We start from the raw sequence: 21,903 nt of genomic DNA on the forward strand, positions 1-21,903 counted from the left end.
AGGGAAGGAAGGGAAGGGAAAGGAAGGGAAGGGAAGGGAAAGTAAAGGAAGGGAAGGATGGGGAGGGAAAGGAAGGGAAGGGAAGGGAAGGGAAGGGAAGGGAAAGGAAGGGAAGGGAAGGGAAGGGAAAGGAAGGGAAGGGAAGGGAAAGAAAAGGAAGGGAAGGAAGGGGAGGGAAAGGAAGGGAAAGGAAAGAAAAGGGAAAGGGAAGGGAAAGGAAAGGGAAGGGAAGGGAAGGGAGGGAAAGGAAGGGAAGGGAAAGGAAAGGAAGGGAAAGGAAGGGAAGGGAAGGGAAAGGAAAGGAAGGGAAGGGAAGGAAGGGGAGGGAAAGGAAGGGAAGGGAAAGGAAAGGGAAGGAAGGGAAGGGAAGGGAAAGGAAGGGAAGGAAGGGAAGGGAAGGGAACGTAAGGAAGGGAAGGGAAGGGAAGGGGAAGGGAAGGGAAGGGAAGGGAAGGGGAAGGGAAGGGAAGGAAGGAAGGGAAGGGAAGGGAAGGGAAAGGAAAGGGAAGGGAAGGGAAGGGAAAGGAAGGGAAGGAAGGGAAGGGAAGGGAACGTAAGGAAGGGAAGGGAAGGTAAGGGAAGGGAAGGGAAATGAAGGGAAGGGAAGGAAGGGAAAGGAAGGGAAGGGAAAGGGAAAGGAAGGGAAGGGAAGGGAAGGGAGGGAAGGGAAGGGAAATGAAAGGAAGGGAAGGGAAAGGAAAGGAAGGGAAGGGAAGGGAAGGGAAAGGAAAGGAAAGGAATGGAAGGAAGGGAAGGAAGGGAAGGGAAGGGAATGGAAGGTAAGGTAAGGGAAGGGAAAGGAAGGGAAGGGAAGGGAAGGAAGGAAGGGAAAGGAAAGGAAAGGAAGGGAATGGAGGGGAAAGGGAAAGGAAGGGAAGGGAAGGGAAGGGAAAGGAAGGGAAAGGAAGGAAGGGAAGGGAGGGAAAGGAAGGGAAGGGAAAGGAAGGGAAAGGAAGGGAAAGGAAAGCAAGGGAAGGGAAGGGAAGGGAAGGATGGGAAGGGAGGGAAAGGAAGGGAAGGTGAAAGGAAAGGAAGGGAAGGGAAGGGAAGGGAAAGGAAAGGAAGGGAAGGAAGGAAGGAAGGAAGGAAGGAAGGGAAGGGAAGGGAAAGGAAGGGAAGGGAAGGGAAGAGAAGGAAGGGAAAGGAAATGGAAAGGAAAGGGAAAGGAAAGGAAGGGAAGGGGAAGGGAAAGGAAAGGGAAAGGAAGGGAACGGAAAGGAAAGGAAGGGAAGGGAAAGGTAAGGAAGGGAAGGGAAAGGAAAGGAAGGTAAAGTAAAGGGAAAGGACAGGAGGGGAAAGGAAAGGGAAAGGAAAGGAGGGGAAAGGAAAGGGAAAGGAAAGGAAAGGGAAAGGGTAAGGAAAGGGAAAGGAAGGGAAAGGGAAAGGAAAGGAAGGGAAAGGAAAGGGAAAGGGAAAGGGAAAGGAAAGGAAGGGAAGGGAAAGGAAGGGAAGGGAAAGGAAAGGGGAACCCGTAAGGACATGACTCGTTCAACTCCGCTGAACAAAGGCTCTGACGCTGGTCTCTACATTACCCAACCAGTCAATCTAATCAAAGGCTCTGACGCTGGTCGCTACATTACCCAACCAGTCAATCTAATCAAAGGCTCTGACGCTGGTCGCTACATTACCCAACCAGTCAATCTAATCAAAGGCTCTGACGCTGGTCGCTACATTACCCAACCAGTCAATCTAATCAAAGGCTCTGACGCTGGTCGCTACATTACCCAACCAGTCAATCTAATCAAAGGCTCTGACGCTGGTCGCTACATTACCCAACCAGTCAATCTAATCAAAGGCTCTGACGCTGGTCGCTACATTACCCAACCAGTCAATCTAATCAAAGGCTCTGACGCCGGTCGCTACATTACCCAACCAGTCAATCTAATCAAAGGCTCTGACGCTGGTCGCTACATTACCCAACCAGTCAATCTAATCAAAGGCTCTGACGCCGGTCGCTACATTACCCAACCAGTCAATCTAATCAAAGGCTCTGACGCCGGTCGCTACATTACCCAACCAGTCAATCTAATCAAAGGCTCTGACGCCGGTCGCTACATTACCCAACCAGTCAATCTAATCAAAGGCTCTGACGCCGGTCGCTACATTACCCAACCAGTCAATCTAATCAAAGGCTCTGACGCCGGTCGCTACATTACCCAACCAGTCAATCTAATCAAAGGCTCTGACGCCGGTCGCTACATTACCCAACCAGTCAATCTAATCAAAGGCTCTGACGCTGGTCGCTACATTACCCAACCAGTCAATCTAATCAAAGGCTCTGACGCCGGTCGCTACATTACCCAACCAGTCAATCTAATCAAAGGCTCTGACGCCGGTCGCTACATTACCCAACCAGTCAATCTAATCAAAGGCTCTGACGCCGGTCGCTACATTACCCAACCAGTCAATCTAATCAAAGGCTCTGACGCCGGTCGCTACATTACCCAACCAGTCAATCTAATCAAAGGCTCTGACGCTGGTCGCTACATTACCCAACCAGTCAATCTAATCAAAGGCTCTGACGCTGGTCGCTACATTACCCAACCAGTCAATCTAATCAAAGGCTCTGACGCTGGTCGCTACATTACCCAACCAGTCAATCTAATCAAAGGCTCTGACGCTGGTCGCTACATTACCCAACCAGTCAATCTAATCAAAGGCTCTGACGCTGGTCGCTACATTACCCAACCAGTCAATCTAATCAAAGGCTCTGACGCTGGTCGCTACATTACCCAACCAGCCAATCTAATCAAAGGCTCTGACGCTGGTCGCTACATTACCCAACCAGTCAATCTAATCAAAGGCTCTGACGCTGGTCGCTACATTACCCAACCAGTCAATCTAATCAAAGGCTCTGACGCTGGTCGCTACTTTACCCAACCAGTCAATCTAATCAAGGCTCTGACGCTGGTCGCTACATTACCCAACCAGTCAATCTAATCAAAGGCTCTGACGCTGGTCGCTACATTACCCAACCAGTCAATCTATCAAAGGCTCTGACGCTGGTCGCTATATTACCCAACCAGTCAATCTAATCAAAGTCTCTGACGCTGGTTGCAACATTACCCAACCAGTCAATCTAATCAAAGGCTCTGACGCTGGTCGCTACATTACCCAACCAATCAATCTAATCAAAGGCTCTGACGCTGGTCGCTACATTACCCAACCAGTCAATCTAATCAAAGGCTCTGACGCTGGTCGCTACATTACCCAACCAGTCAATCTAATCAAAGGCTCTGACGCTGGTCGCTACATTACCCAACCAGTCAATCTAATCAAAGGCTCTGACGCTGGTCGCTACATTACCCAACCAGTCAATCTAATCAAAGGCTCTGACGCTGGTCGCTACATTACCCAACCAGTCAATCTAATCAAAGGTTAATAAAAGGCAGCGTGCAGAATTATAAGCAGGACAATCTATAGATGATAATTACAGTATGCACACAGAAGAGCTCCTGGGTAAAGACCATGAATAGTCATGAGTTGCTGCACCAAGTTACGCTTCCCTCTGATGAGCAAAAGGACAAACATTTAACCAGTTTCAATAGCAGATGTTAGTCCCATTAACTTTGATGGACAAGAAGTTAGTAACATCTAGTCTGTATCTCTCTAGTCTGTATGTCTCTAGTCTGTATATAACTAGTCTGTATCACTATAGTATGTATATAACTAGTCTATAACTCTCTAGTCTCTATCTCTCTAGTCTCTATCTCTCTGGTCTCTATCTCTCTAGTCTGTATATAACTAGTCTGTATCTCTCTAGTCTGTATATAACTAGTCTGTATATAACTAGTCTGTATCTCTCTAGACTGTATCTCTCTAGTCTGTATCTCTCTAGACTGTATCTCTCTAGTCTGTATCTCTCTAGTCTGTATCTCTCTAGTCTGTATCTCTCTAGTCTGTATCTCTCTAGTCTGTATATAACTAGTCTGTATCACTATAGTCTGTATATAACTAGTATGTAACTCTCTAGTCTCTATCTCTCTATTCTCTATCTCTCTAGTCTGTAACTCTCTAGTCTGTATCTCTCTAGTCTGTATCACTATAGTCTGTATATAACTAGTATGTAACTCTCTAGTCTGTATATAACTAGTATGTAACTCTCTAGTCTGTATCTCTCTAGACTGTATCTCTCTAGTCTGTATCTCTCTAGTCTGTATCACTATAGTCTGTATATAACTAGTCTTAGTCTCTCTAGTCTGTATCTCTCTAGTCTGTATCTCTCTAGTCTGTATATAACTAGTCTGTATCACTATAGTCTGTATATAACTAGTCTTAGTCTCTCTAGTCTGTATCTCTCTAGTCTGTATCTCTCTAGTCTGTATCTCTCTAGTCTGTATCTCTCTAGTCTGTATCACTATAGTCTGTATATAACTAGTCTTAGTCTCTCTAGTCTGTATCTCTCTAGTCTGTATCTCTCTAGTCTGTATCTCTCTAGTCTGTATCTCTCTAGTCTGTATCACTATAGTCTGTATATAACTAGTCTTAGTCTCTCTAGTCTGTATCTCTCTAGTCTGTATCTCTCTAGTCTGTATATAACTAGTCTGTATCACTATAGTCTGTATATAACTAGTCTTAGTCTCTCTAGTCTGTATCTCTCTAGTCTGTTTCTCTCTAGTCTGTATCTCTCTAGTCTGTATCTCTCTAGTCTGTATCTCTCTAGTCTGTAACTATCTCTCTAGGCTGTATCTCTCTAGTCTGTATCTATCTCTCTAGTCTGTTTCTCTCTAGTCTGTATCTCACTAGTCTGTATTTCGCTATCTCTAGTCTGCATCTCTCTAGTCTGTAACTATCTCTCTAGTCTCTATCTCTCTAGTCTCTATCTCTCTAGTCTGTATCTCTCTAGTCTGTATCTCTCTAGTCTGTAACTATCTCTCTAGTCTGTAACTATCTCTCTAGTCTGTATCTCTCTAGTCTCTAGTCTGTATCTCTCTAGTCTGCATCTCTCTAGTCTGTAACTATCTCTCTAGTCTGCATCTCTCTAGTCTGTAACTATCTCTCTAGTCTGCATCTCTCTAGTTTGTATCTATCTCTCTAGTCTGTATCTCTCTAGTCTGTATCTCTCTAGTCTGTATCTCTCTAGTCTGTATCTCTCTAGTCTGTATCTCTCTAGTCTGTATCTCTCTAGTCTGTATCTCTCTAGTCTGTATCTCTCTAGTCTGTATCTCTCTAGTCTGTATCTCTCTAGTCTCTATCACTATAGTCTGTATATCACTAGTCTGTATCTCGCTATCTCTCTAGTCTGTATCTCTCTAGTCTCTCTCTTAGTCTGTATATCACTAGTCTGTATCTCTATCTCTCTAGTCTGTATATCACTAGTCTGTATCTCTCTAGTCTCTCTCTTAGTCTGTATATCACTAGTCTGTATCTCTATCTCTCTAGTCTGTATATCACTAGTCTGTATCTCGCTATCTCTCTAGTCTGTATCTCTCTAGTCTCTCTCTTAGTCTGTATATCACTAGTCTGTATCTCTATCTCTCTAGTCTGTATCTCGCTATCTCTCTAGTTTGTATCCATCTAGCTTGTATCCATCTAGCTTGTATCTCTCTATCTCTGTAGTCTGTATCTCTCTAGTCAGAACCCCAGGACATTAACTCTGACAGACCAACAGACAGACCACAGTCCTCTCCTCAGGATATTCCCCAGGACATTAACTCTGACAGACCAACAGACAGACTAGAGTCCTCTCCTCAGGATATTCAACCAGGACATTAACTCTGACAGAACCAATAGACAGACTACAGTCCTCTCCTCAGGATATTCCCCAGGACATTAACTCTGATAGAACCAACAGACAGACTACAGTCCTCTCCTCAGGATATTCCCCAGGACATTAACTCTGACAGACCAACAGACAGACTAGAGTCCTCTCCTCAGGATATTCAACCAGGACATTAACTCTGACAGACCAATAGACAGACTAGAGTCCTCTACTCAGGATATTTCCCAGGACATTAACTCTGACAGACCAACAGACAGACTACAGTCCTCTCCTCAGGATATTCACCCAGGTCATTAACTCTGACAGACCAACAGACAGACTACAGTCCTCTCCTCAGGATATTTCCCCAGGACATTAACTCTGACAGACCAACAGACAGTCCACAGTCCTCTCCTCAGGATATTCCCCAGGACATTAACTCTGACAGACCAATAGACAGACGACAGTCCTCTCCTCAGGATATTCCCCCAGGACAGCCTGGTTGATGGTTGCATTCAAAATCCCCCCCCCCTCCCCTATTCCCTATGTAGTGCACTACTTTTGAGCAGAACCCTATAGGCCGTGAGGTAGTGCACTACATAGAGAATAGGGTGCCAATTGGGTCGACGGCAGTCATCTCCTCAGGAGATTCACCTGGACAGATTACACCCAGATTACACCCTGTTCCCTACAAATTACACCCTGTTCCCTCCAAATAACACCCTGTTCCCTACAAATTACACCCTGTTCCCTACAAATTACACCCTGTTCCCTCCAAATGACACCCTGTTCCCTACAAATGACACCCTGTTCCCTACATATTACACCCTGTTCCCTCCAAATTACACCCTGTTCCCTACAAATTACACCCTGTTCCCTACAAATTACACCCTGTTCCCTACAAATTACACCCTGTTCCCTACAAATTACACCCTGTTCCCTCCAAATTACACCCTGTTCCCTACAAATGACACCCTGTTCCCAACAAATGACACCCTGTTCCCTACAAATTACACCCTGTTCCCTCCAAATTACACCCTGCTCCCTACGAATTACACCCTGTTCCCTACAAATTACACCCTGTTCCCTACAAATTACACCCTTTTCCCTCCAAATAACACCCTGTTCCCTACAAATTACACCCTGTTCCCTCCAAATTACACCCTGCTCCCTACAAATTACACCCTGTTCCCTACAAATTACACCCTGTTCCCTACAAATTACACCCTGTTCCCTACAAATAACACCCTGTTCCCTACAAATTACACCCTGTTCCCTACAAATTACACCCTGTTCCCTACAAATTACACCCTGTTCCCTTCAAATTACACCCTGTTCCCTACAAATTACACCCTGTTCCCTACAAATTACACCCTGTTCCCTACAAATAACACCCTGTTCCCTACAAATTACACCCTGTTCCCTCCAAATAACACCCTGTTCCCTACAAATTACACCCTGTTCCCTACAAATTACACCCTGTTCCCTCCAAATTACACCCTGTTCCCTACAAATTACACCCTGTTCCCTCCAAATTACACCCTGTTCCCTACAAATAACACCCTGTTCCCTCCAAATAACACCCTGTTCCCTACAAATTACACCCTGTTCCCTCCAAATTACACCCTGTTCCCTTCAAATTACACCCTGTTCCCTACAAATTACACCCTGTTCCCTACAAATTACACCCTGTTCCCTACAAATTACACCCTGTTCCCTACAAATTACACCCTGTTCCCTACAAATTACACCCTGTTCCCTTCAAATTACACCCTGTTCCCTCCAAATTACACCCTGTTCCCTATTGACCCTGGTCTAATGTAGTGGACCACATCTCCTATTGACCCTGGTCTAATGTAGTGGACCACATCTCCTATTGACCCTGGTCTAATGTAGTGGACCACATCCCCTATTGACCCTGGTCTAATGTAGTGGACCACATCCCCTATTGACCCTGGTCTAATGTAGTGGACCACATCCCCTATTGACCCTGGTCTAATGTAGTGGACCACATCCCCTATTGACCCTGGTCTAATGTAGTGGACCACATCTCCTATTGACCCTGGTCTAATGTAGTGGACCACATCCCCTATTGACCCTGGTCTAATGTAGTGGACCACATGGGACGCAGGCCATCTCTGAAAGGCTCCTTGTACTTGACCTTGGTTTACATTATTGATCCATCCTGAATCATCCGTCTCAGAGCTTCAGTCCACACTTAAGCCTGCTCTAGCCCTCACTGATAAATGGCTCTCCTTACAGTACATTTTACTCTGTGTGCCCTACCAAGCGCTCAGCACTTCTGATCTCATCACCGAATGAATGTAGGAACTGTCTGTCTCTCTTTCTCTCTCTCTCTCTCTCTTTTCTTTCTCCCTTCCTCCCCCTATATATCTCTCTATCTCTCTTCTCTCTTACCTGAGAAAGAGATGTTAAATCCTTGAAAGGAAATAGAGAAGTCTGAGATGAAGCGAAGCTGAGCCTTGTAGTTCCCGTAGAGACCTGCGTTGATGGGCGCCGGGCGCTCGGAGCCAGTGAGGCGAGCTAAAGGCAGGGCGAAGCTGCCGTTCTCAGTGATCAGGAGGTAGTCATGGTGATCTTCCAGGTGGAAGGAATGGAACATGAACTGGACCCCTGAACAGAACAGAGAGAAGAAGAAAAATCAGATCATCAGATTTGGGGATGGTATTAGCTCAAATGTTACAACTGGGATTTCTCAAGTAATGAAAGAGGACTTTTAAAGCTCTTTGAATGGTGAAATCTGATACAACAGATTTAGGCAGGGTATCCTAGTGGTTAGAGCGTTAGGCCAGTAACGGAATGGTTGCTCAATCGAATCCCCGAGCAGACAAGTTAAAAATCTGTCGTTCTGCTCTTGAACACTGTGCCTAGGCCGTCATTATAAATAAGAATGTGTTGTTAACTGACTTGCCTAGAGGCATACACGTAACACTGTCACACTCGTCATAGTTCTGTAGGTCCATTTGTATAAAAAAAAGGGCATTGAGTAAAGAACCGGATATTCTTTACTTTCCTACCTTTCCCATGTCCGACCTCCACCGTCCAGGTGCAGTTTAGAGAGTTAGGGTAGAGTTCTGGATATCCAGGAGACAGAATGATACCACCAGGTCCTCTCACGTCCCCACCGCACGATGCTGGAGAATGACGAGAGACAATTATGCTAATAGACAATGCTAATGCTAGCCTGATACTAATACACAATGCTAATGCTAGCCTGATGCTAATACACAAAGCTAATGCTAGCCTGATGCTAATACACAATGCTAATGCAGCCTGATGTTAATACACTATGCTAATGCTAGCCTGAGGCTAATACGCAATGCTAATGCTAGCATGATGCTAATATACAATGCTAATGCTAGCCTGATGCTAATACACGTTGCTAATGATAATACTAGTCAACTTAATGTTGTGATCCTCCTCACGCTCCACTATTGACATACATCATCTATAATATATGTAAATTAGCGAACATTTTCTCCCAAAAATTTTTTGCATGGTTGGTCTACAGCAAACAAATCCACATTTGTCTGGTTGGTCAACATGAATCAAACCCACTTTTGTCTGGTTGGTCAACATGAATCAAACCCACTTTTGTATGGTTGGTCAACAGGAATCAAACCCACTTTTGTATGGTTGGTCAACAGGAATCAAACCCACTTTTGTCTGGTTGGTTAACAGGAATCAAACCCACTTTTGTATGGTTGGTCAACAGGAATCAAACCCACTTTTGTCTGGTTGGTCAACAGGAATCAAACCTACTTTTGTATGGCTTAGTCAACAGGAATCAAACCCACTTTTTGTATGGTTGGTCAACAGGAATCAAACCTACTTTTGTATGGTTGGTCAACAGGAATCAAACCCACTTTTGTATGGTTGGTCAACATGAATCAAACCCACTTTTGTCTGGTTGGTCAACAGGAATCAAACCTACTTTTGTCTGGTTGGTCAACAGGAATCAAACCCACTTTTGTATGGTTGGTCAACATGAATCAAACCCACTTTTGTCTGGTTGGTCAACATGAATCAAACCCACTTTTGTATGGTTGGTCAACATGAATCCAACCCACTTTTGTATTGTTGGTCAACATGAATCAAACCCACTTTTGTCTGGTTGGTCAACATGAATCAAACCCACTTTTGTCTGGTTGGTCAACAGGAATCAAACCCACTTTTGTAAGGTTGGTCAACATGAATCAAACACACTTTTGTATGGTTGGTCAACATGAATCAAACCCACTTTTGTATGGTTGGTCAACATGAATCAAACCCACTTTTGTATGGTTGGTCAACAGGAATCAAACCCACAACCCTTGGTGTTGTAAGCAACATGCTCTTCAAAATGAGCTACACATTTTGCATGTCTTCCTAATTGCCTTCATCTACAGCTGAGCTCTTTATCTTACCACAGCAAAGTTAATGAGATACAGTCCCCTCTCAATGGCGACTGGGCCACGGTGTTAAATGTCAGAGCCTGTTGAAAGTTTATCCAGATTAATTAGCCCGTTGTTCACCAGCCACCAACTTTCTACTGGCTGTCATTGTATTGTTATCATTATAAAAGGTCATATGTTCTTTAAAAGGACAATACTTGGCAAATATGACAATTTAAAATATTTATTTTTTTAAATATGTTATTTTTTTAGTTTTTTGTTCTTGTAAACCCGGCCGCCCGGCTACTGGCATTATACAGACGGCCTCCAGAAACACATCATCTGGCAGGATAATATTTGAAGTTGAACTTGGTGGCTGGAGTACATGTTTTCCAAGTAATGAATGCCAATGAATGCCAGACAGTGTTTTTGGAGGATGATAATGATGCCTGGAGCTGTACAGCTGTAGTCCCTACCCTAGAGGCCTTAGGCTCTATCCCAAATGGTAAGTGCACTAGCCCCTATGGGTCCTGGTCAAGAGTAGTGCACTATAGGTAAAGGAATAAGGGTGCCATTTGCCATACACGCCGAGTCTCTCCAGGCAAACGACGCTGAAATCAAACCCTACCTCCCAAAATTATATCAAATGTTTAATTCATGAGCCAAACTTACATAAAGTCATTAATAAGACATGAGCCTAGTGCTACTTGGCAAGGCTTGTGGGTTTGTGTCTGGCACACCTGGACTCAGGCAGTAGGACTGTACTGGATGCCTTGATGTGAAGCTGTAGAGGGATATTAGAGAGACTCCACTAGTACACTAGTATACGTGTCCACCCTCAGTAACAACATCTCTCCTACTGTCTCCATGTGTCCACCCTCAGTAGCAACATCTCTCCTACTGTCTCCATGTGTCCACCCTCAGTAGCAACATCTCTCCTACTGTCTCCGTGTGTCCACCCTCAGTAACAACATCTCCATGTGTCCACCCTCAGTAACAACATCTCTCCTACTGTCTCCATGTGTCCACCCTCAGTAACAACATCTCTCCTACTGTCTCCATGTGTCCACCCTCAGTAACAACATGTCTCCTACTGTCTCCATGTGTCCACCCTCAGTAACAACATCTCTCCTACTGTCTCCATGTGTCCACCCTCCGTAACAACATCTCTCCTACTGTCTCCATGTGTCCACCCTCAGTAACAACATCTCTCCTACTGTCTCCATGTGTCCACCCTCAGTAGCAACATCTCTCCTACTGTCTCCATGTGTCCACCCTCAGTAACAACATCTCTCCTACTGTCTCCATGTGTCCACCCTCAGTAACAACATCTCTCCTACTGTCTCCATGTGTCCACCCTCAGTAACAACATCTCTCCTACTGTCTCCATGTGTCCACCCTCAGTAACAACATCTCTCCTACTGTCTCCATGTGTCCACCCTCAGTAGCAACATCTCTCCTACTGTCTCCATGTGTCCACCCTCAGTAACAACATCTCCATGTGTCCACCCTCAGTAACAACATCTCTCCTACTGTCTCCATGTGTCCACCCTCCGTAACAACATCTCTCCTACTGTCTCCATGTGTCCACCCTCAGTAACAACATCTCCATGTGTCCACCCTCAGTAACAACATCTCTCCTACTGTCTCCATGTGTCCACCCTCCGTAACAACATCTCTCCTACTGTCTCCATGTGTCCACCCTCAGTAACAACATCTCCATGTGTCCACCCTCCGTAACAACATCTCTCCTACTGTCTCCATGTGTCCACCCTCAGTAACAACATCTCTCCTACTGTCTCCATGTGTCCACCCTCAGTAACAATATCTCTCCTACTGTCTCCATGTGTCCACCCTCAGTAACAATATCTCTCCTACTGTCTCCATGTGTCCACCCTCAGTAACAACATCTCTCCTACTGTCTCCATGTGTCCACCCTCAGTAACAACATCTCTCCTACTGTCTCCATGTGTCCACCCTCAGTAACAACATCTCCATGTGTCCACCCTCAGTAGCAACATCTCTCCTACTGTCTCCATGTGTCCACCCTCAGTAACAACATCTCTCCTACTGTCTCCATGTGTCCACCCTCAGTAACAACATCTCTCCTACTGTCTCCATGTGTCCACCCTCAGTAACAACATCTCTCCTACTGTCTCCATGTGTCCACCCTCAGTAACACCATCTCTCCTACTGTCTCCATGTGTCCACCCTCAGTAACAACATCTCTCCTACTGTCTCCATGTGTCCACCCTCAGTAACAACATCTCCTACTGTCTCCATGTGTCCACCCTCAGTAACAACATCTCTCCTACTGTCTCCATGTGTCCACCCTCAGTAACAACATCTCTCCTACTGTCTCCATGTGTCCACCCTCAGTAACACCATCTCTCCTACTGTCTCCATGTGTCCACCCTCAGTAACAACATCTCTCCTACTGTCTCCATGTGTCCACCCTCAGTAACAACATCTCTCCTACTGTCTCCATGTGTCCACCCTCAGTAACAACATCTCCATGTGTCCACCCTCCGTAACAACATCTCTCCTACTGTCTCCATGTGTCCACCCTCAGTAACAACATCTCTCCTACTGTCTCCATGTGTCCACCCTCAGTAACAACATCTCTCCTACTGTCTCCATGTGTCCACCCTCAGTAACAACATCTCTCCTACTGTCTCCATGTGTCCACCCTCAGTAACAACATCTCTCCTACTGTCTCCATGTGTCCACCCTCAGTAACAACATCTCTCCTACTGTCTCCATGTGTCCACCCTCAGTAGCAACATCTCTCCTACTGTCTCCATGTGTCCACCCTCAGTAACAACATCTCCATGTGTCCACCCTCAGTAACAACATCTCTCCTACTGTCTCCATGTGTCCACCCTCCGTAACAACATCTCTCCTACTGTCTCCATGTGTCCCCCCTCAGTAACAACATCTCTCCTACTGTCTCCATGTGTCCACCCTCAGTAACAATATCTCTCCTACTGTCTCCATGTGTCCACCCTCAGTAACAATATCTCTCCTACTGTCTCCATGTGTCCACCCTCAGTAACAACATCTCTCCTACTGTCTCCATGTGTCCACCCTCAGTAACAACATCTATCCTACTGTCTCCATGTGTCCACCCTCAGTAACAACATCTCCATGTGTCCACCCTCAGTAACAACATCTCTCCTACTGTCTCCATGTGTCCACCCTCAGTAACAACATCTCTCCTACTGTCTCCATGTGTCCACCCTCCGTAACAACATCTCTCCTACTGTCTCCATGTGTCCACCCTCAGTAACAACATCTCTCCTACTGTCTCCATGTGTCCACCCTCAGTAACAATATCTCTCCTACTGTCTCCATGTGTCCACCCTCAGTAACAATATCTCTCCTACTGTCTCCATGTGTCCACCCTCAGTAACAACATCTCTCCTACTGTCTCCATGTGTCCACCCTCAGTAACAACATCTCTCCTACTGTCTCCATGTGTCCACCCTCAGTAACAACATCTCCATGTGTCCACCCTCAGTAGCAACATCTCTCCTACTGTCTCCATGTGTCCACCCTCAGTAACAACATCTCTCCTACTGTCTCCATGTGTCCACCCTCAGTAACAACATCTCTCCTACTGTCTCCATGTGTCCACCCTCAGTAACAACATCTCTCCTACTGTCTCCATGTGTCCACCCTCAGTAACACCATCTCTCCTACTGTCTCCATGTGTCCACCCTCAGTAACAACATCTCTCCTACTGTCTCCATGTGTCCACCCTCAGTAACAACATCTCTCCTACTGTCTCCATGTGTCCACCCTCAGTAACAACATCTACCCGAACACCCTATCACCCTACCCCCTAAACCCTACCATCCTACCTCCTAACCCCCTACCATCCTACCTCTTAACATCATACCACCCTACCTCCTAACCCCTACCCTCCTACCCCCTAAACCCTACCATCCTACCTCCTAACCCCTACCCTCCTACCCCCTAAACCCTACCATCCTACCTCCTAATCCCTACCCCCCTACCCCCTAAACCCTACCATCCTACCTCCTAACCCCTACCCCCCTACCCCCTAAACCCTACCATCCTACCTCCTAACCCCCTACCATCCTACCCCCTAAACCCTACCATCCTACCTCCTAACCCCTACCATCCTACCGGAAGACTCTACTAACTAACCATGTCTATTATATTGTCCCAGTAGAGAGGTGAGTGACTGGAAGACTCTACTAACTAGCCATGTCTATTATATTGTCCCAGTAGAGAGGTGAGTGACTGGAAGACTCTACTAACTAACCATGTCTATTATATTGTCCCAGTAGAAAGGTGAGTGACTGGAAGACTCTACTAACTAACCATGTCTATTATATTGCTCCAGTAGAAAGGTGAGTGACTGGAAGACTCTACTAACTAACCATGTCTATTATATTGTCCCAGTAGAAAGGTGAGTGACTGGAAGACTCTACTAACTAACCATGTCTATTATATTGTCTCAGTAGAAAGGTGAGTGACTGGAAGACTCTACTAACTAGCCATGTCTATTATATTGTCCCAGTAGAGAGGTGAGTGACTGGAAGACTCTACTAACTAACCATGTCTATTATATTGTCCCAGTAGAGAGGTGAGTGACTGGAAGACTCTACTAACTAACCATGTCTATTATATTGTCCCAGTAGAGAGGTGAGTGACTGGAAGACTCTACTAACTAGCCATGTCTATTATATTGTCCCAGTAGAGAGGTGAGTGACTGGAAGACTCTACTAACTAACCATGTCTATTATATTGTCCCAGTAGAAAGGTGAGTGACTGGAAGACTCTACTAACTAACCATGTCTATTATATTGCTCCAGTAGAAAGGTGAGTGACTGGAAGACTCTACTAACTAACCATGTCTATTATATTGTCCCAGTAGAAAGGTGAGTGACTGGAAGACTCTACTAACTAACCATGTCTATTATATTGTCTCAGTAGAAAGGTGAGTGACTGGAAGACTCTACTAACTAGCCATGTCTATTATATTGTCCCAGTAGAGAGGTGAGTGACTGGAAGACTCTACTAACTAACCATGTCTATTATATTGTCCCAGTAGAGAGGTGAGTGACTGGAAGACTCTACTAACTAACCATGTCTATTATATTGTCCCAGTAGAGAGGTGAGTGACTGGAAGACTCTACTAACTAACCATGTCTATTATATTGTCCCAGTAGAGAGGTGAGTGACTGGAAGACTCTACTAACTAACCATGTCTATTATATTGTCCCAGTAGAAAGGTGAGTGACTGGAAGACTCTACTAACTAACCATGTCTATTATATTGTCCCAGTAGAGAGGTGAGTGACTGGAAGACTCTACTAACTAACCATGTCTATTATATTGTCCCAGTAGAGAGGTGAGTGACTGGAAGACTCTACTAACTAACCATGTCTATTATATTGTCCCAGTAGAGAGGTGAGTGACTGGAAGACTCTACTAACTAGCCATGTCTATTATATTGTCCCAGTAGAGAGGTGAGTGACTGGAAGACTCTACTAACTAACCATGTCTATTATATTGTCCCAGTAGAAAGGTGAGTGACTGGAAGACTCTACTAACTAACCATGTCTATTATATTGCTCCAGTAGAAAGGTGAGTGACTGGAAGACTCTACTAACTAACCATGTCTATTATATTGTCCCAGTAGAAAGGTGAGTGACTGGAAGACTCTACTAACTAACCATGTCTATTATATTGTCTCAGTAGAAAGGTGAGTGACTGGAAGACTCTACTAACTAGCCATGTCTATTATATTGTCCCAGTAGAGAGGTGAGTGACTGGAAGACTCTACTAACTAACCATGTCTATTATATTGTCCCAGTAGAGAGGTGAGTGACTGGAAGACTCTACTAACTAACCATGTCTATTATATTGTCCCAGTAGAGAGGTGAGTGACTGGAAGACTCTACTAACTAACCATGTCTATTATATTGTCCCAGTAGAGAGGTGAGTGACTGGAAGACTCTACTAACTAACCATGTCTATTATATTGTCCCAGTAGAAAGGTGAGTGACTGGAAGACTCTACTAACTAACCATGTCTATTATATTGTCCCAGTAGAGAGGTGAGTGACTGGAAGACTCTACTAACTAACCATGTCTATTATATTGTCCCAGTAGAGAGGTGAGTGACTGGAAGACTCTACTAACTAACCATGTCTATTATATTGTCCCAGTAGAGAGGTGAGTGACTGGAAGACTCTACTAACTAACCATGTCTATTATATTGTCCCAGTAGAGAGGTGAGTGACTGGAAGACTCTACTAACTAACCATGTCTATTATATTGTCCCAGTAGAGAGGTGAGTGACTGGAAGACTCTACTAACTAACCATGTCTATTATATTGTCCCAGTAGAGAGGTGAGTGACTGGAAGACTCTACTAACTAACCATGTCTATTATATTGTCCCAGTAGAGAGGTGAGTGACTGGAAGACTCTACTAACTAACCATGTCTATTATATTGTCCCAGTAGAGAGGTGAGTGACTGGAGGACTCTACTAACTAACCATGTCTATTATATTGTCCCAGTAGAGAGGTGAGTGACTGGAGGACTCTACTAACTAACCATGTCTATTATATTGTCCCAGTAGAGAGGTGAGTGACTGGAGGACTCTACTAACTAACCATGTCTATTATATTGTCCCAGTAGAAAGGTGAGTGACTGGAAGACTCTACTAACTAACCATGTCTATTATATTGTCCCAGTAGAGAGGTGAGTGACTGGAAGATTCTGTCTCTATATCATGTATTATTTGATGTAAAGTGTAGCGGGCCTTATAGATAATACAGTATCACACTACAGTACAGTATAGCTTGTGTTCAAGCCCTATGACTCTACCCCCTGCCAATCTCCTCCCACACTTTCTCTCTAGTACATCGTCCCTGTAACAGGTGTGATGACTGGGACCATCTACCAACTACGCCACTGGAATATTTAAAAGTTCCTTGGTGTATTTCGGGACAACAAAAGTGATTGTTTATTTATTCAAGGACACAAGTATAGCATCAGCGGAAATACTGTTAGGTATGTGACATTAAAATGTAATCCCTGTCCAGTAGGTGTTGGGTGAACCGTATAAATATCCGTTAAACCCTGCGCCCAGATCTGTATATGGAGCAGACTGGTCTGAGGATGGTTGTCGTGCCATGCTGGAGAGAAGGTCACATGTTTGGCATTCAAAGGAACAAACACAGCAGAGAGGAGTTGGCTGGAGCACATCCGCACATCCAGATGGGACCAGGCTAGCTTCATTGAGATGACACATCCAGATGGAACCCAGGCTAGCTTCATTGAGATGACACATCAGGATGAGACCAGACTAGCTTCATTGAGATGACACGCTCAGATGGGACCAGGCTAGCTTCATTGAGATGACACATCCAGATGGAACCAGGCTAGATTCATTGAGATGATACATCCAGATGGAACCAGGCTAGCTTCATTGAGATGACACATCCAGATGAGATCGGGCTAGCTTCATTGAGATGACACATCCAGATGAGACCAGGCTAGCTTCATTGAGATAACACATCCAGATGGGACCAGGCTAGCTTCATTGCGATGACACCCCAGATGGGACCGGGCTAGCTTCATTGAGATGATACATCCAGATGGAACCAGGCTAGCTTCATTGAGATGACACATCCAGATGGAACCAGGCTAGCTTCATTGAGATGACACATCCAGATGGAACCAGGCTACCGTCATTGAGATGACACATCCAGATGGAACCAGGCTAGCTTCATTGAGATGACACATCCAGATGGAACCAGGCTACCGTCATTGAGATGACACATCCAGATGGAACCAGGCTAGCTTCATTGAGATGACACATCCAGATGGAACCAGGCTAGCTTCATTGAGATGACACATCCAGATGGGACCAGGCTAGATTCATTGAGATGACACATCCAGATGGAAACAGGCTAGCTTCATTGAGATGACACATCCAGATGGGACCAGGCTAGCTTCATTGAGATGACACATCCAGATGGGCCCAGGCTAGCTTCATTGAGATGATACATCCAGATGGAACCAGGCTAGCTTCATTGAGATGACACATCCAGATGGGACCAGGCTAGATTCATTGAGATGACACATCCAGATGGGACTGGGCTAGCTTCATTGAGATGATACATCCAGATGGGACCAGACTAGCTTCATTGAGATGACAAATCCAGATGGGACCAGGCTAGCTTCATTGAGATGATACATCCAGATGGGACCAGACTAGCTTCATTGAGATGACAAATCCAGATGGAACCAGGCTAGCTTCATTGAGATGATACATCCAGATGGGACCGGGCTAGCTTCATTGAGATGATACATCCAGATGGAACCAGGCTAGCTTCATTGAGATGACACATCCTGACGAGATCGGGCTAGCTTCATTGACATGATACACCCAGATGGGACCAGGCTAGCTTCATTGAGATGATACATCCAGATGGGACCCAGGCTAGCTTCATTGAGATGAAACATCCAGATGGGACCAGGCTAGCTTCATTGAGATGACACATCCAGATGGAACCAGGCTAGCTTCATTGAGATGATACATCCAGATGGAACCAGGCTAGCTTCATTGAGATGACACATCCTGACGAGATCGGGCTAGCTTCATTGACATGATACATCCAGATGGAACCAGGCTAGCTTCATTGAGATGACACACCCAGATGGAACCAGGCTAGCTTCATTGAGATGACACATCCAGATGGGACCAGGCTAGCTTCATTGAGATTACACATCCAGATGGGCCCGGGCTAGCTTCATTGAGATGACACATAAAGATGGAACCAGGCTAGCTTCATTGAGATGACACATCCAGATGGAACCAGGCTAGCGTCATTTAGATGACACATCCAGATGGAGCCAGGCTAGCTTCATTTGACATGACACATCCAGATGGGACTAGGCTAGCTTCATTGAGATGACACATCCAGATGGAACCAGGCTAGCTTCATTGAGATGACAGACCCAGATGGGACCAGGCTAGCTTCATTAAGATGACATGTTAAGCTGATGATCTATTGGTGGCCTAGGGTGGTCTACCAGTTGAACTGCTGTGTACCAATACAGACCACTGCTAGGGTGGTCTACCATTTGAACTGCTGTGTACCAATACAGACCACTGCTAGGGTGGTCTACCAGCTGAACAGCTGTGTACCAATACAGACCACTGCTAGGGTGGTCTACCAGTTGAACTGCTGTCTCTGGAACACAGACCACTGCTAGGGTGGTCTACCAGTTGAACTGCTGTGTACCAATACAGACCACTGCTAGGGTGGTCTACCAGTTGAACTGCTGTGTACCAATACAGACCACTGCTAGGGTGGTCTACCATTTGAACTGCTGTGTACCAATACAGACCACTGCTAGGGTGGTCTACCAGTTGAACAGCTGTGTACCAATACAGACCACTGCTAGGGGGGTCTACCAGTTGAACTGCTGTGTACCAATACAGACCACTGCTAGGGTGGTCTACCAGCTGAACTGCTGTGTACCAATACAGACCACTGCTAGCGTGGTCTACCAGTTGAACAGCTGTGTACCAATACAGACCACTGCTAGGGTGGTCTACCAGTTGAACTGCTGTGTACCAATACAGACCACTGCTAGGGTGGTCTACCAGTTGAACTGCTGTGTACCAATACAGACCACTGCTAGGGTAGTCTACCAGTTGAACTGCTGTGTACCAATACAGACCACTGCTAGGGTGGTCTACCATTTGAACTGCTGTGTACCAATACAGACCACTGCTAGGGTGGTCTACCAGTTGAACTGCTGTGTACCAATACAGACCACTGCTAGGGTGGTCTACCAGTTGAACTGCTGTGTACCAATACAGACCACTGCTAGGGTGGTCTACCATTTGAACTGCTGTGTACCAATACAGACCACTGCTAGGGTGGTCTACCAGTTGAACTGCTGTGTACCAATACAGACCACTGCTAGGGTGGTCTACCAGTTGAACTGCTGTGTACCAATACAGACCACTGCTAGGGTGGTCTACCAGTTGAACTGCTGTGTACCAATACAGACCACTGCTAGGGTGGTCTACCAGTTGAACTGCTGTCTCTGGAACACAGACCACTGCTAGGGTAGTCTACCAGTTGAACTGCTGTGGACCAATACAGCCCACTGCTAGCGTGGTCTACCAGTTGAACTGCTGTCTCTGGAACACAGACCACTGCTAGGGTGGTCTACCAGTTGAACTGCTGTGTACCAATACAGACCACTGCTAGGGTGGTCTACCAGCTGAACTGCTGTGTACCAATACAGACCACTGCTAGGGTGGTCTACCAGTTGAACTGCTGTCTCTGGAACACAGACCACTGCTAGGGTGGTCTACCAGTTGAACTGCTGTGTACCAATACAGACCACTGCTAGGGTGGTCAATCAGTTGAACTGCTGTGTACCAATACAGACCACTGCTAGGGTGGTCTACCAGTTGAACTGCTGTGTACCAATACAGACCACTGCTAGGGTGGTCTACCAGCTGAACTGCTGTGTACCAATACAGACCACTGCTAGGGTGGTCTACCAGTTGAACTGCTGTGTACCAATACAGACCACTGCTAGGGTGGTCTACCAGCTGACCTGCTGTGTACCAATACAGACCACTGCTAGGGTGGTCTACCAGTGGAACTGCTGTGTACCAATACAGACCACTGCTAGGGTGGTCTACCAGTTGAACAGCTGTGTACCAATACAGACCACTGCTAGGGTGGTCTACCAGTTGAACTGCTGTGTACCAATACAGACCACTGCTAGCGTGGTCTACCAGTTGAACTGCTGTGTACCAATACAGACCACTGCTAGGGTGGTCTACCAGTTGAACTGCTGTGTACCAATACAGACCACTGCTAGGGTGGTCTACTAGTTGAACTGCTGTGTACCAATACAGACCACTGCTAGGGTGGTCTACCAGTTGAACAGCTGTGTACCAATACAGACCACTGCTATTTCAGCACACTCTCTTCTCTTTCTCTATCCTATACAATAAACACAAATATGTAAGAAGTGGGACGACAACAAAAAAATATTATTTTCTCTTTAGTAATATACCATCGCATGTTAAAAGGTACGAGTTAGTTGAACCGTGTGAATACCATTATATGAACCCTGTTCCCAGATCTGTCTGTTCTTCAGCCAACCATTCTGACAAAGTTGGCTAAAGCGGGAGTTGGCTAAAGCGGGAGTTGGCTAAAGTGGGAGTTGGCTAAAGAGGGAGTTGGCTAAAGCAAGAGTTGGCTAAAGCGGGAGTTGGCTAAAGAGGGAGTTGGCTAAAGAGGGAGTTGGCTAAAGCGGGAGTTGGCTAAAGAGGGAGTTGGCTAAAGAGGGAGTTGGCTAAAGCGGGAGTTGGCTAAAGAGGGAGTTGGCTAAAGAGGGAGTTGGCTAAAGCAGGAGTTGGCTAAAGCGGGTGTTGGCTAAAGCGGGAGTTGGCTAAAGCGGGAGTTGGCTAAAGCGGGAGTTGGCTGAAGCGGGAGTTGGCTAAAGCGGGAGTTGGCTAAAGCGGGAGTTGGATAAAACGGGTGTTGGCTAAAGCAGGAGTTGGCTAAAGCGGGTGTTGGCTAAAGCGGGAGTTGGCTAAAGCGGGAGTTGGCTAAAACGGGTGTTGGCTAAAGCGGGAGTTGGCTAAAGCGGGAGTTGGCTAAAGCGGGTGTTGGCTAAAGCGGGAGTTGGCTAAAGCGGGAGTTGGCTAAAGCGGGAGTTGGGCTAAAGCAGGACTTGGCTAAAGTGAATACAGATTACACCAGTGTATCTTAAACTAGATTACA

The 21,903-nt window shown here is 45.8% G+C and overlaps 1 protein-coding gene across 1 annotated transcript in view; it reads right to left on the reverse strand.

Moving 5' to 3' along the window:
* LOC129856014 (CUB and sushi domain-containing protein 3-like) overlaps positions 1–21,903 on the reverse strand; it is a 749,171-nt gene that overhangs the window by 351,714 nt on the left and 375,554 nt on the right. The window contains exons 45-46 of the mRNA XM_055924143.1: positions 8,740–8,856; positions 8,120–8,335 (exon numbers count right to left, since the gene is read on the reverse strand). Of these exons, the coding sequence (XP_055780118.1) occupies positions 8,120–8,335; positions 8,740–8,856 (333 nt within the window). The remainder of the gene's footprint in view (positions 1–8,119; positions 8,336–8,739; positions 8,857–21,903) is intronic.

This window comes from Salvelinus fontinalis, chromosome 5, assembly GCF_029448725.1.
Source record: "Salvelinus fontinalis isolate EN_2023a chromosome 5, ASM2944872v1, whole genome shotgun sequence".
NCBI classification, from domain to species: domain Eukaryota; kingdom Metazoa; phylum Chordata; class Actinopteri; order Salmoniformes; family Salmonidae; genus Salvelinus; species Salvelinus fontinalis.